At 37.1% G+C, this 15,864-nt stretch overlaps 1 protein-coding gene across 2 annotated transcripts in view; it reads left to right on the plus strand.

Annotated features, from left to right (window-relative positions):
• The first annotated feature begins 1,335 nt into the window (after positions 1–1,335).
• The window catches only part of LOC124790099 (cyclin-L1), a 69,989-nt gene continuing 55,460 nt past the window's right edge, over positions 1,336–15,864 (plus strand). For both annotated transcript variants that reach the window (XM_047257663.1, XM_047257664.1), the window contains exons 1-2: positions 1,336–1,659; positions 4,583–4,767. In XM_047257663.1, the coding sequence (XP_047113619.1) occupies positions 1,441–1,659; positions 4,583–4,767 (404 nt within the window). In that variant the 5' untranslated portion in view covers positions 1,336–1,440. The remainder of the gene's footprint in view (positions 1,660–4,582; positions 4,768–15,864) is intronic.

Here is a 15,864-nt window from a genome sequence, read left to right on the forward strand (position 1 = left end):
CTGCTAAGTCAGTACTGGCCTTGGGGTGAAATTAAATGTTCACATTTTGAACATTCGCTGTAGCATTGATAAGAACATTAAAGGACTGAAACACGTTTAACATTGTTTTATTCTCAGTCACAGCCACTGATTCACCAGGAACCTCCACAGTGATTCAGTACTTGACATCTCGTTGTGTAACAAAAAGTATGTTTGTTTTTTCTCCATCATCATATCCGTCAGTCTGGACATTGAATTTTTATATACCCTACATGCATATATGACCCTTTTTTTTTTTAGCAACAGCAAAGATTCTGGTTTCGGGAGGGTAGGCTGAGTTCACGTAACTTTTTTTCGCCATTCTGTATCAGGTTCTCTGCCGTAAACGAAGGTGTTTTCCTTAATCTGTTACAAAACCAACTACAATCGCGAGAAAATTTTCGAGACTGTTAAGACTGAAAGCAACGTCCCAAGAAATCTTTTTTTTTTTTTAAAAAAAAAAAAGAAAACAAGTAACAAGCGTAGTTCTGCTAGGGAGGGGTTGGCACTGCAGCCCCATAGCACACACCACCCGTGGATTTTCTTCTGACCTACGGTGAAACAAAGTGTTAAATGAATCCTGACTGTCACTTTTTACTCTCTCATTACCAGAGAACTGCGATATCCGTGCTTGTTGTGATTTTTTGTTCCTATTTGTGTCGTGCCATTTTTTTATGTTCCACGTGAATTCTTATTTTATTGCTGTTGACCTGCCAATTTTTTGTGCATTATATCTCCGATCAGGCGAGCACACATTTACGACAGAAATCATACACAGTTCTCGTAAGAAAATCTGGAAGTTACCGCCAAACTGGTAGTCCTGTTTAATAGCAGTTTGCTTACGAACTTACGAAGTATGAATGCAAACTATGGAACAAAAAGACCTTGACGTGAAAATGTGTCGATATTTTGCAACTCTAGTGACAGTGCGATCTCTTACCTATGATCAAAAAATAGAGATGAGATGAAACGCAGACGTCGGCCAGAAAAACGAATAATTATTAAGTCCACTGAAGATGTCGGTATGTAAAATACGAAACGCGTCTCGAGCAAATTAAAGAGATTGTAGCGAGATAAACGGTGGTTGCATTTGTAAAACCAATATTTTTGTACTTACTGTGGATGAAGGCGATGCAGCCGAACCTGCTTTGAGAAGTTCATCAACATCCAAAGAAAACTAATAGGGCAATACATGATTGAACTCAAAAATAACATAATGCAATACTACTTTCGCCCTTTCTGGGTGTTTGATGCTGTTAACATTTATCTCTGACGACACTTTAGTTCGGTTGGTAGACCTGTTGTCGATAGAGGTCACGCGAATGAGTGGAAGTGGATCTGAAATGTGCAATGGTCGGACATTTTGTTTTATTACGAAGGTTGTAATTTATTTGTGATACTTTGTTTTAAAGTACAAAAACAATGGGTACACCAAAACAGGATAGTGCTACCGTTTCGAATTCAGTGAAAAAACCGTACGGTAAAATAGTTTTAACTCTGAAGAACTGTTTATTACCCGACGAGAAACTCGTGCCAACCCCCTCTCAGTTGGATGGACTTGATGCTGAAACAGAAACTGATTTGAGGATATTAGGCTGTGAATTAATCCAGACAGCTGGGATTTTGCTCAAACTACCTCAAGTGAGTATTGTTTTTACTATATTACAACATTATTTCTTCTTAATGTATCATAGTTTTGGTTCATCCTTGCGACGACCTTGTTTTGCGAATGGCTTGGACCTAAATCTTCATACGGGTGTGTTGTACTTTCTTCTTATAACGTTGTAAATCTTGTAAACTATGTGAAAAAGGTAGATGTTGGCTGACCAGCACAATTTGAAAATATCGCTCTTGTGATGAGACGACGGCTCTGTGCATTTAAAATAATAGAAAACCTGTTCGTTTCGATAATAAACGTTGGAATTTTACTGTTTTTTGTTGTATGCCAAATGTTAAATGTTGCCCAAAATGTGAATTCCTTTAAGGTAAAAAAATCTGAATGACGTCTGTAATAGAACTTGTGTCAGCGCCAATTTTACGTAGTCCATTTTATCGATAGCGTTATTGTAACGTCTTATGAAGTATTAAATTTTTCATAGCAGTGTGATAAGTAGGCTAGAAGAAGTTCTGTCTCGCAAGTTTGACGGTTTGAATATTTCTTTTTTAACCGGAGAATTCAAGAAATTGTCGACTTAATGTTACGTAACCGTTGTACAAATTTATTGCTCCACGCAGTACTTGCCTAAAATTTTAATGGTGACGCAAATGTATTTACGAAATGCTCCATGTGAGTTAATAAAAATTCATGAAACTTTCAGACTATCACAATGAACAGTAGCCTAACATGTGACTCGGGCTACACTGCTGCAGATTAGTCGATCACCACAACCAAATATTGAAAAACCTGGTTTTGTGACACTTTCACAACCAAACTATCGTCTTCCAGCCTAACCTATGCTTGGGAAGCACTCCAAATCAATTTGTAACCACATGCACCTTTTAAATTGTTATTTCATGAAATTAAATGCTATTGGTCAAAGAAAAACGGTAGTGTTGCAAGTTTTAAGGTGCTTTGAGTGAGAGTATGTATCTGTAAAAAGAGGGAGAAAACACAGTGGTAAAGAACACTTTGAATCATTTTTTATGATCAGTATTGGCAGTAGCTACTAGTTATTATGAAACAACTACAACGGTGGACACAGCGTTCACTTCACTGACTTTTTTGCAATGCAAAAAAACATAGGCTGTGTTCTGTTTCTGTTGGATAGCCAACTGGAGTGAAAGTGGTCCACCCCCTAATTATTCACTGTGGTGACAAGACTGATCTGAAGGTAGGCCTAGCCGAAGTCTATGTTAGCTTAGAAGGAGATAATTCGGTAAAAGTTACGTAGTGGGCACCCATAGCGTTTGGCACAGTTTGTGTGTCATAGTCATCAAAATACTTGTCAGGTACTTGCGCACTGTGTAATACAATGTTTCTGAGTGTGCTTTGTAGTTTTAGCTTTTATAATTAAAGCTGTATTAAATCTGGTGCGACTGAAAACATCTGGCTACACACAGTTCAAGCCTTATTTTGCATCCACATTTGTTGTCTTTGCCAACTCTTAACAAAATTGTTGGCAGTAACTTGATACATTGCTCTAGCTGCCCAATGTCTTCATATGTGTAGTGACTGAAAAACTTGCATCTTATAAAATTCATCACTGCCGTCTATTTTTGTCACATATTACATAATAAAGTGCAGCCATAGAAAAATTAAGTGGGATGCTACTACTTACTACCAGGATTTTTTTTTTCCAGTTTGCTTTATTTTTGCTCTTGCTGTGGTGGTTGTGATGTAATAGAAGAGTGAAAGGCTTGTCAATTTGTGTTTGAGGATAAAGTTATCTCCAGTTTGTAAGAATTTAATAACTAGGGCTTACTTAATGCAATATCAGATCAGTGAGCAAAAACAACATAGCCTAAACTTGTGGAGATTGTGCAGTGCTTGTTTGTTTGTCCACAGAATATTTAGTACAGTAGTATTGGTTATGCGAGAAACGTGCATAAATTTGTATGTATAAAACATTAACATAAGAGGATATCATAACAGGAGGATAAGGCAGGGAATCAGCCATGGCCTATTCAGAGGAGCCATCCCAGCATTCACCGAAGTGTGGCTTGAAAATCTGTTTCTGTTCCTTTAAAGAAATGTCTGACCTTTACAATCCTTTTAAAAGCAGTTTGTGAGAAATTACTTCCTTATTTTATCAGATTTCCCTTTGTCAGTTACTTCTGAGCAAGTTTTCATTCAGTGTTGCTGTACAATCACCTTTTAAAAAATGCAGAAATTTAGAAGTTGTTGCAAAGCAAATAGCTTTCTGTTTTCTGTGAAGTATTACATTCAATTGTGAACAAGTTGGTAAATACTTTTATTGGTTTATTTCCATTAATATTAAGCCCTGCGTCTTGTTAGTGGTCAACAGTGTCTTAATACTGGTGCATAACTAATTAAAAAGAATTATCGAAAATTATTTTTGGACAACTGTTATGGATATACATTGTAATCACTGTAAATTTAAATGTTTTTATGAGTGTAATTGTAAATTCCACTGAACTGCGCTAGTGTGTTTGTATTCTTGATTTGTCAAGAGTGTTTCTTTAAAAATGCTTGGGAAGGCTCCATAATTATGAATTATTGATAACTTTAATACTGTAAAAAAATTTTAAACCATTTTCCACAGAAGTTATTTGTTAATGTTTTTACATCCATGACAGTAATCGTAAAGTTTTCCACCAAGCAAGCAGATGAAGCAGATTTTTTTCCCATTACTAAGTCTGTTGTTCTTTTACACCTGTTATTCTGGTGGCTACTCTACTTACTCAGTATTTGAAAGAGAGTTGATAATATTATTTTTGTCAGCCTCAGTCTTTAATACTTTTCTTCTGTTTTATTTGTTTCTCTTCCCTGTGTTATGCAGCAAACAGTTGGTGTTTAAAGCTTTTTTTCTGTAACCAGAGCAAAGGTTTCAATTGTGCTGTTCAACTGTTCACAGAAAATGATCACTTTGTACTTGCTTTCTAGGTAGCAATGGCTACAGGACAAGTTCTGTTTCAACGATTTTATTATTCAACTTCTTTTGTACGCCATGCAATGGAAACTACTGCTATGGGCTGCATTTGCCTAGCATCCAAAATAGAGGAAGCTCCAAGGAGAATACGTGATGTGATTAATGTATTCCATCACATCAAACAAGTAAAGGGGCAGAAGTAAGTATTTTTCACTCTTTTGGTAATATATTAAAGCATATTTTCAACATTGTGCAATGTGTGCTTTTAGTTTCTGCCCTTGATTGGGGCAAATATTTTTAAAAGGGTTGGTGTGACTAGATGTAAAATGGTGCTTTATATTCCCAGGACCCCAAGCACCTGTGGAATTTTAACGAGATTGCATTGAAACAAAAGGCCAAACACTTTAGAGTGAGTAATTGCTTCTACACTTGCATCATTAATTATTTTGTTACATGTGCACTGTAATGCACATGTTAGTGATGCAGTTAGTTGAAAATAACTATTATGACAGATCATTATTAATAAAAACAAAGTGGAGCCGCTGAGAACAAATGAGATTGATTTTTATCTCATTAATTGGCACAGATTGTATATTATAACTTTCAATTTTCTTATTTTCTTCAGAAGAGGATGTACAGATCATAATAAAGTAATTCTTTGATCGGGTAAGTACTGTTTCCTTTTCGTGAGTGAAGTGTACACTTCCGAAAGTGTTGTCCGTTTAGTGTAACGTGTGTAGTTACAAAGTTCAAATATTAGCAATTGGCAGTTTCAGATTAGTAGAGTGGTACCCTTGAAAAAACTATAGCAAAAAATGTTTAGGCCAAGTGATTCTGGCAAATGTTTTTCTTTTCTTTTGGATGATTTTTATGGTTACCCATTTTCCTGATGCCAAAAATGGTGAGAATGTTTATTTTTCATTAATCTGACTTTTGAGTTGTCATATCCTTGTTGACAACAAGGGTAATTTGAGTTGGGTTCATTTAACACACAAATGAAATGATTTTATCATGGAAAAAATAAATTGTGCTGCTAGTCATAATTTCGTATGTTTAATCTTTGCAGCCTGCCTTTTAATAACTTGAAAAATTCGGGTTTTAAGATGATGTAATGAAAACTCTCACAGTTCAAAATGGGATAGTGCTTTTTTCTGTTAGAGGATGTCATCTATTCACAATGATAGCTGGCTTCATTCTGTTGCAGAATATCTTCTAATCTTGTGTGTTTCCAAATCATTTCAGACCAGTGTCAATAATTACTAACAATAGCCCTTGAACCATGTTTCACCCATAATTAGAAATCATTTATCTTAAGTGAATCAGGCTGTTCTGTCAGTGTCACAATACTTTTCGGGAAGTGGTCCTTTGGTTTAGAATGGTCTTGGAAACATGAAGGTAAGTAGATGTTTTGTAGCTGAATGAAACCAGTTATTATGGTAATACTGTGACATTAAACTGTAGTCAAGTACAGTGTCTCACGAAAGACACGTGGGAGGGGTCTACAGGTCACACAGATTGGTCGCCGCCCACCACTGCACCCAGCTTTTGGACACCAATCTGTGGGTGGTCGGCAGCACACGTGGTTTCTCTGAGTTAAGTGTAAACCTTGTTGCCATTTTACCAACTTAAGATTACCTTTATTTACAGTGTGTGCCCAAAATGATATCTCTCTGTGGTAAGAGCAGCCTGACATCTCCTGAACACATTAGCAAACACTTGACAAATTATGGCTGCTGAAATCTTGGGCGTGACTAGCCAAACACTGCCTTCCAACTCTTCAAGTGTGGGAGGGTTGGTTGCATACATCTCGTCTTTCATCATTCCCCAAGCATAAAAATCACATAGATTTAGATTTGGAGAATGAGGGGGCCAGTCAACTATCCTATCATCCAAAACATTTTGTATTGCTGTCACAGGCGATGTGTGGTCTTGTGTATTGTTCACATACCTGTCAGACTGTATTGTTTTGTGGAAAAAGATTGGTCCAATAATTCAGCTTGCACTAATTGCACACCACACTCCTGTTTTCATGTTATGCAGAAGTTGTTGATGTAATTCGTGGGTATTTTCGGAGCTCCAATGTCAATTGTTCTGAGAATTTACATACCCTGACAAATGGAGCCATGATTCATCAGGAAAAAAGGCATCTTAGGGTCAACTTCCCCATTGTGCACAGACTGAAACAGCCAGTTGCAGTAATGACATCGAGCAACAGTATCTCAGTTCCTCAGTTGATGCACTGCTGTATTTTGTATGGTTTCAATTTCAGTTTGTGCACAGCTCTGTGAGCAGATGCTCGTGGCTAGAAATTGGCTTATATACATTTGCATATTTGACTCCTTTTCACCGGTTTTTGCATATTGTACTAAAATCAAGTGACAATGCATGTTTTCGCTCTATGTTTACAATATTTAAAAAAGTTAGATGAGCAGTCTCTAGCTCGATGTAGTTTTGATGTCTCACAGATTGACCGCACCTAGAACTGCTTTCAGTCACTAACCGGGAGGCAACTGCCTAGTGAAATCATTAAAGAAGAGGAACAGGCAGACAGAGTCATTGCCCCTGTGTGCAGCGCACCACCAGTTAATCCCCTTCGCTGTCACACCGTACGCGTCAGCAACAATTAAATAAAACTATCCAAGCTTCTAGTTACTTGTCCATTGTTTCACTTAGCTTTTTATTTACTTGTACACAGTTGAATGTGTTTACGATGTGTAGTGTGTAACGTGTTGGGCGCCATGCCACCTGAAAAAGGAAACATCATTTCGTGGATAGCTGATCACTCTGGAACATTAACATGACGGAATTGTTTCATATTGTCAAGTTTGCGAGAGAAAGGATCGTACAAAAAAAGTGTTGAATATGTCAACACATCAAGACAAGTATTCATATCGTAGGAATGCAGAAGAAAGGACCATGACAACAACTTCTGAAAACAACAACTTGCAGTAGCAGGGATTTGTCCAAAGTTAACAAAAGAAGTCTGTTTAACATGGATCTGTGTGAAGACTTCATCGCAAGCAAAATTCCTTCTCACGAACTTACAAACCCTATACTCAGAGGCTTGCTGCGCAAATATTGCTTAAATCAAAATATACCACATAAATCAACATTGCATAAAAATCATGTACCGACAATTTACATAAATGTTCTGGAGGAAATACGCTATGAACTCAAGGACAGCATTATCTGGATTTCAGTTGACGAAACTACAGACACTTGTGGTTGTTACATTGCAAATTTAATTGTTGGTGCGTTAAAAGAAGAGCCTCTTTCTTCCTATTTACAGGCCTGCGGAGAACTTGGAAAAAGTAAATCATTCTATGATCGCCAGATTTGTGGATGGGGGTATCAGAAAAAGATTTCCAGAATCTTCCGAAGAGGAAAGGGTGTTTGTGTTCATTTTAGAAGCTGCTCCCTTTATGATCAAAGCAGGAAAAGCCCTCCGAGTATTTTATACCAGTTTGATTCATGTGACATGCTTTGTTCATGGAGTACATTGTATTACTGAAGTAATACATTCCACTTTTGTGAATGTAAATAAACTGATTTAATTCACAAAGAAAGTATTTCTAAAGGCTCCTGCTCGCACCGGTGGTAACTCATTGGGGTACATGGGTAAAAGCTGTGTTATTTTACAATGAACATTTCGAGGCCATTAGAGGGGTAGTAAATTACTTCGATAGTGCAGAGGCTTTGGTATTTTGCCAGTGCAAGGAAGCTTTTAATGATTCCAGTATTAAAAAAGACATTTTTGTGATTGGCACTCATTTTTCCCACATATCTGCAAGTATTGGGAAGCTTTAAACTAAAGGTTTGGCGTTAAGGGAATCTATTCAGTTAATGAATAAAATTATTCTAGTGAACTCCTCATTACCCGGAGGTATTCTTAAGAAAACTTAAAAAAAAAAAAGTTTGAAAACATTTTAAGCAATAAACCACATTTTGAACCCTTGTGCCATATTGATAGTTTTATTAATGGGATGGGTGAACTTTTACCAGAAACAATAAGTGCCAACATAGCACCCAAATTCAAATATTGCCCAGTTACCTCATTTGATGTAGAATGGTCCTTTTGTGCTTATAGAAATGTTTTGAGTGATCGAAGACACAGTCTTACTACTGAACATTTGGGAAAGTACTGGTTCGTTTATGTTTACAGTAGTAGGAAAACATAAAATAAATCATAAATGATGCTTTGGTCCAATAGTATTAATTAAAAGATAATACTGTTAAAAAATTCATGATTATATGTTGTTTTTGAGCGTGCCGCTCTGGTGCGACATATCTTGAAATTGGTCCTGTGCGAATTGATTCTTTCACTGCGACCCACTCGCATCACATCTGATTGTTACCTACAACAATAGCAAAGAAGGAACAGTTCTTGAAACACGGCATGTGTCTCCATTTTGCAAATTTTTAGAAAATAATTCCAGAAAGGCCCCTTCGTAACCTCTGCCAGAAAGTATTCAGAAAATATCGGTTTTCTAATTGTACTGATTTTATGCTTGGCCGGCGCCCTTCCTCATAATTGATATGCACAGGTTGGACTTTGAGATATAATGTACCTAGTAACTACCATGTTTTTCTTATTATTTGACCTTGCATATTTCGACACTTGTCTTGCATTTTTAAGAATTTTTCAGCATATTTTAATGTGAAACTTCCTGACATATTAAAACTGTGTGCCCGACCGAGACTCGAACTCGGGACCGTTGCCTTTCGCGGGCAAGTGCTCTACCATCTGAGCTACCGAAGCACGACTCACGCCCGGTACTCACAGCTTTACTTCTGCCAGTCTCTCATCTCCTACCTTCCAAACTTTACAGAAGCTCTCCTACGAACCTTGCAGAACTAACACTCCTGAAAGAAAGGATACTGTGGAGACATGGCTTAGCCACAGCCTGGGGGATGTTTCCAGAATGAGATTTTCACTCTGCAGCGGAGTGCAGAGTGAAAATCTCATATTTTAATGTTTTTATGATTCATATAATCCGGTCTCTACTCATAACACCAGACTGCAGTGCCAAATGGCACAGAGATTTTCTCAAACTTCTTTCCAATGCCTCCCCTATCTCATATAATTTATTTTCAGATGAAACACTAGGTTCTCGAGGCCTTTGGTTGTGTAACACACATCCAGTCTCTTGAAATTTCTCCACTAATCTGCTTACCACCAAATCATTGGGAAAATGCACACTGGGAAATATTCGTATGAATTCAAGTTGACATTCCACATGATTCTGTTTTTGCTATATATGACGGTAGTATCTGTTCTTGGAAGAACACATACCGTGGATGACCATGCAGCTTTGCTAGAAATGAATAGATAGAGCGTCTGCCATGTAAGCAGGAGATCCCGGGTTAGAGTCCCGGTCGGGGCACACATTTTCAATATGTCCCCAGTGAAGTATATCAACGCCTGTTTGCAGCTAAGGTGTCTATTTAATTATCATTTCATTCTGTTTTTGCATAGTTCAGCACACGAAACACTTGTTGATCCTTGGTGTGTACCATACCAAATTCAAACTTGACAGGAAACTCAAAACATCCGAACATTTGTCACACAGTAAAGAAGATATGCACGCTGTGTTTCTGTCTTGAGGACGAGGCCCAGCGACAGATGGGCAGGGACAGCCCCAGACTCGGTGCAGTTGCAATAATGATGCCTAGCAACAATATTTGAAGCAAATTTAACTTGGCAATAGGCAACTCAAAAGAAAAACCGGTACACTCAGTGCATGGGGGTGTGCGTTGAGTATTGGCATCTGAGAGAACCGGCAGAAACAGCAGCAGCAGCAGCAGCCGGCAAATGCACTGCGTGCCCCGTGGATCCCTCCCAGGCATGTTTCAATGAGACACCATGTATAGTGTATTAAGATCTTTCATGTAGTGTGAACAGGGGCAACAAGTATATGAGAACATGGGACAACAGTAATGTTAAAAGGATAGGCTACTGCTCAGCATATAGAGAAACCATTAAGTTGAAGACGAGCACAAAGAAAAGGACTGCTAAATGTCTAAAATTTTGAGCCAATAGTACTCCCGAATTAAAACACGCACACAAAATTCACACAGCTCACACACATGGCCACCATATCTGGGCACTTGGGTGGGGGTGTTTTGTCCATTTTGCTGACAATTTATTAACCCTAAGTTGGCCTACCCTTAACTTTACTATCCATTATTCTTCCTCAGCAGACTAGATACTATTACCAGTTTGATAGTTGTGGAAATAGTTTTTACCTTTTTTGTTTTTGAATAGTTGGGAAGTTTGTGAGCAATTTTTATGCTAGAGTGCAACTTAAGAAACCCTGGGAAGTAGAAGTTCAGCTCTTTTTGCATCTATTTTTTGTCCTTTTTTAGGTTTGGAAAATACAATTTCCCCTTCCAGTAAAACTTTCTTTTGGGATTATTGTTTTGCACCTATAAGGTAAAACCATTTTGACATCATAGTATCATGTATAGAAACTGTTAGTTTAGCAAAACAGATTTCCTGGCACTATTTAAAATTATTTGTATTGGCGTGTTTAAAAAATATTTTTTAATCATGACGTAGACGATTGTGTAAAAGCTAACAGGGGACTGTTCATGAATATTCTGTAGATGTATCTTGGTGGTGTATGATGTGAGTTGATCATGGGATCTTCAGATTGTGGGGAAAGTTAACAAGAAGCATTGATATTAGGGGCACTGCTTTCATGTGTTTCGCAAAATTAGGTGTGATGGGAATGCATGTGTGGTGTGTGTCAACAGGTGGTTGCCAGTATGCAGTGTGAGAAAACCAGATGGGTGACATTTTAGAGCAGTGAGTTGAAGCATTTGTGCCATTTATTTATACGACTACTGAATGAATGCACAGTGTATTTGGTATAACAGCAGTTGTAATCCAATAAGTTCATGATGTGTTGGCTATAACAATAAAAGTAAGTTCATGGTACAGTACATGATTTGCTGCTGAAACTTCTCAGTAACTGTAGCCAAGCATTTTCTCATGTTCTCCTATTCACTTTCTTCAACAATGGGCAGTTAAACTATATCCTTCCATTCTAATGCAGATCTCTAACTACATTGCAGAACAGTGTGCCACAACAACATGCACTCCAAAAAGAGAGAACAATTGGAAAGCTGTGGAAATTTAAGGCAGTCATTTAGGACTAAACATAACCACAAATAACCTGTGATGAATATCATTCTGTTGCTGCTTTTTTTTTATCTGTTAATAGTTTTCTAAACTTATCCTCCCAGCTGGCTGTGTGAAACAGCTGAATTCTCAGCCTGCACACAGAGGAGAAAGTGGCCCTCGCTAGGCGTTGTCCTGTTCTACTCTACATCCACTATACAAGTACTGTGAGCAATGTGGGTGATGGGAGTAGCTCAGTTGATACACTGAAATTCGTAATAGAAAACTCAGTATTTAATGCCTCTAACATGTCAACAACTATGGGTTATTCAAATCTGTACATACAAAATTTCATCAAATGTTGGTAACAAGCAGAAAGCAGTTGTTATTGTTTGGTTTCATAAATCCCATCAATCACGCTGCTGAGAGTCTCCTTATCGAGTGTGTGCATAGTAACTTTTGCAAAAGTATAGTTTCTAACATGACAGCCTCAAAACTGTAAGCCTGAGACCAAGTAAATTGGTGAGGAAAATTTTGTCTGGTGGGACAAATTTGTACAACAGGAAGTAAGCTAATACATCATGTGGGCCTATAGTAATTTTCAGCTATCATAATTCTAGAAATTGTATTTTCATTTTGATCACACAACTTTTCTTACTTGCGGCAAGTAAAACTGTCAACCTGACTGTGATCTTGGGCTTTGTTAAATATCAGTCTGTCACCATAACTTGAATTTTGTGCTCAGATTTATTGCCTTAGCTAGCCCACATCTGACGTATCATTTCACAACCTAGAAATACAAAGCATCACATTTAAATGATGACTGACTTTAGTTGCAGAAATCTTGCATTATAATTAGATTATCTATTGGTTTCGAAGTATTAATATAGCATTGGCTTCATGTTCCAGTAGTTGAATTGGTAATAATAATTTTGTTGCCAAACTGGACAGTATCAGTAATGTTTGAACAAAGTCAATATTTGCCATGAGGCATTGGTAAAAGATACTTGTCGATTGTTCCCTTCCTCAGTTTTCCTTCCACAGGCTTGTGACAATTTCCATCTAATAAGGAAACTTCGAGGAATTGGTTGTAACAAATAATTAGTTTTAAACTTTCTAGAAAAAGTAAAAGAGGCTTAGTACTTAACTAAATTAGCTGTTAAGACTTTTTTCTGAGGGGCACCTATCTGGCTGAAGAAAGCACTCTGCATTTTAAATTTGGTTCTTGGGGTGTTAATTGCTGGAATTACCACTTCCCTATGCAAAGTAAACTAATAACAGTTATGAACTGTGTACTCCTAGAAGGATGCAGCATCTTTCACACGAATCACGTAAAGAGAAAAGCCAGTTGCGCCAGATTATCGTTATGCAAGTATTTATTGTGCATGCTACATCATATATTTAAGGTATTTAAAATACAGCTTTTATCATTTAATACAGAGATGAGCCTCGTTCAAGTTGTGGGCGAACTGAACAGTTTTGATGTTAGTATATTGTACCATTAATAAGAAATAATTGGGTCATATCTTTTGAAAATAAAGATGTATAAGTACGGGTATGTAGAGTCCTGTTGAAACGTAAAATATTTTAAGGAGTAAAGATAATGATTTACTAGGTAGTTGGAGCATTGAGTTATTGAAAGCACATAATGAAGAATGAGGAAATTTTCCAACAATTCCCTTTACGGACACACACACACACACACACACACACACACACACACACACACACACACACACACACACACACACAAAATTCATTTTGTTTATGTGCCTTTTGATGGCTCAACACCTATACTATTTGATGAGTTATTGCCTATACTTATTCAATTACACGTATAATAAATGTGACATCTCAGGTTTTCTTGGTGTACCGCCTTGCTTTCTGCTGAGTTCCTGGAAACATCAACTCCGCAAAACACCTGGACGCACACCCTCATTGAATAAAAGTTCATTCATTGTTGTGTGTCTTCCTTCAGCTTGTCAGTTTTACATACTACTTTTAGTTTTTTGGTGTTGTTATTAGAAGAAGTGAATTGGTCTTTTGTTTTGTGTGTATGTGTGTTGTGGCTGGGGGGGGGGGGTGCATGTCATTTGTAAAGTGTCTTGGATCTCTTTGCTACTTTTAAAATTGTTTACTGCCTAGTTGTCATGCACACATTGCACAATGTTAGGCATAATCACTAATATTTATCTTATTTTTCAGTGATTTATTTTTTTATTTTAACTGTAACTGGTTAAAAGAATGATACAGTATAAATAATTATCTTATGTTGCCTGTGAGCATGTCACTACTGTTTTTAGCTTTGATATGGACTGTCGTGGGTGAAATACAAATAATGGAAGGAACAGAGGAGCCACACACTGTATAATTGAGGCATTGAGTGGTTGATAGACATACAAGCAAGACTAAAAATGTTGCTGAGCTTTCAAACAATGTCAGTAGTGCCATTACAGTTTAGTCATCTGTAACAGTGCAGAATGTTGTTGTGTATGTGTACTCTCTTTAGTTAATATTGAAGGACATTCGCTGAAAGCTCAGCAAAGTTTTTGTCTTGTTTCTGTGCCTGTCGGCTACTCAGCACAACTATATGGTGAGTGGTAATATTTACTCTTTCCCTTTAGGCATTTAATAAATGCTCCAACAGTTTAACCTCCTGTTGATTGACATTTTGATGTTGATGCGTCATTTGTTTACTTACTTTTTGTGTTAAAGTGTATGGTATTTGATGTCAGTATACCTGCAAACTGGAGACCATAAGAGTGCAGCACTTTATTTCTATTTACTTCTCAATGGAAAAAATAAATAAGGACATTGAAGTACATTAAATAACCATTCAAAAAGTATATGGTTTTTTGGCATGTTACATACAGCGCAATGTGTTTTAATGTGAAAAAGAAGTATCTGTTTCACAGATTTGAGAATGTCATGTTCATTTGTCAGTATATTCACAAATATATACTCAATGGGATGAGAAGTTCCGCCTTATGCAAGACACCTTTTTTCTTTTGTTTCACCCATACATGTTTCAGCACTTTTGTGCTATCATCAGTGGGTTCTATTTTTATTTTTTATTTTTAACTGTAAATTTGTTGTTAACATATTGTGTAGCATAACAGCTACCAAAACAAGAGGACAATAATATAATGTAAGGTATGTTCCTTTTCGCCAATTAAGTTATAAATGCAACTTTTACATAATGTTGTAAATGACGAAAATGTTAATATGTTAACAACAACTTTACAGTTAAAAATAAAAAATAAAAATAGAACCCACTGATGATAGCACAAAAGTGCTGAAACATGTATGGGTGAAACAAAAGAAAAAAGGTGTCTTGCATAAGGCGGAACTTCTCATCCCATTTTCTTAGCAAGCACGGAGACAAGAAGAAGAACTGCACCACATTATGATTAATATATACTCACATTCAAAGTACACAGGGCCATTTATCAGTGAGTTTTGTATTAAACAGTCCCAATTGCAGTGTATAATTAATACTTCAGGACTATGTAGGTAGTTGTTTGACTTAAAACCAAGCTGACTGTAAGACAGATTGTGGATACCAAATCTTTACATTTGGGAGCTAGAGTACAGAAGAAATATTTAAAAGGCTATGGAAATAAAATGAAGAGTCAGTAACAAGCAAAGTCAAGATGGACGGAAGACATGAGAAAATCAGCGTTCTGCTTCATTCCTCTTATTCTCGTAGCTGTGAATCAATTTTGCCTAGCTGTGTGAATTTGAAGTTTGGTGTCCGCAGCTTGTGGTCGTGCGGTAGCGTTCTCGCTTCCCGCGCCCGAGTTCAGGGATTTTCTCTGCCTCGTGATGACTGGGTGTTGTGTGATGTCCTTAGGTTAGTTAGGTTTAAGTAGTTCTAAGTTCTAAGGGACTCATGACCATAGATGTTAAGTCCCATAGTGCTCAGAGCCATTTGAACCATTTTTTGAAATTTGGTATCCACTTTCTGTTATTGGCAGCTGTATTACATTTGCTGTATCCATTATGGTCTCCATGTTTAAATCAGAATAGTTTGTTAGGTCATGGATATTATTCTTATTTCAAACATTCTTTTACCTGTGGGTAAGAAGAGTAACTTTGTTAGATCAATGAATCCAACTGTAACCACATTACTAGTTAAGAACACAAAAGAATCTAAGCTGTGTATTTTTAGCT

This window comes from Schistocerca piceifrons, chromosome 3 (genome assembly GCF_021461385.2).
Source record: "Schistocerca piceifrons isolate TAMUIC-IGC-003096 chromosome 3, iqSchPice1.1, whole genome shotgun sequence".
Lineage (NCBI taxonomy): Eukaryota > Metazoa > Arthropoda > Insecta > Orthoptera > Acrididae > Schistocerca > Schistocerca piceifrons.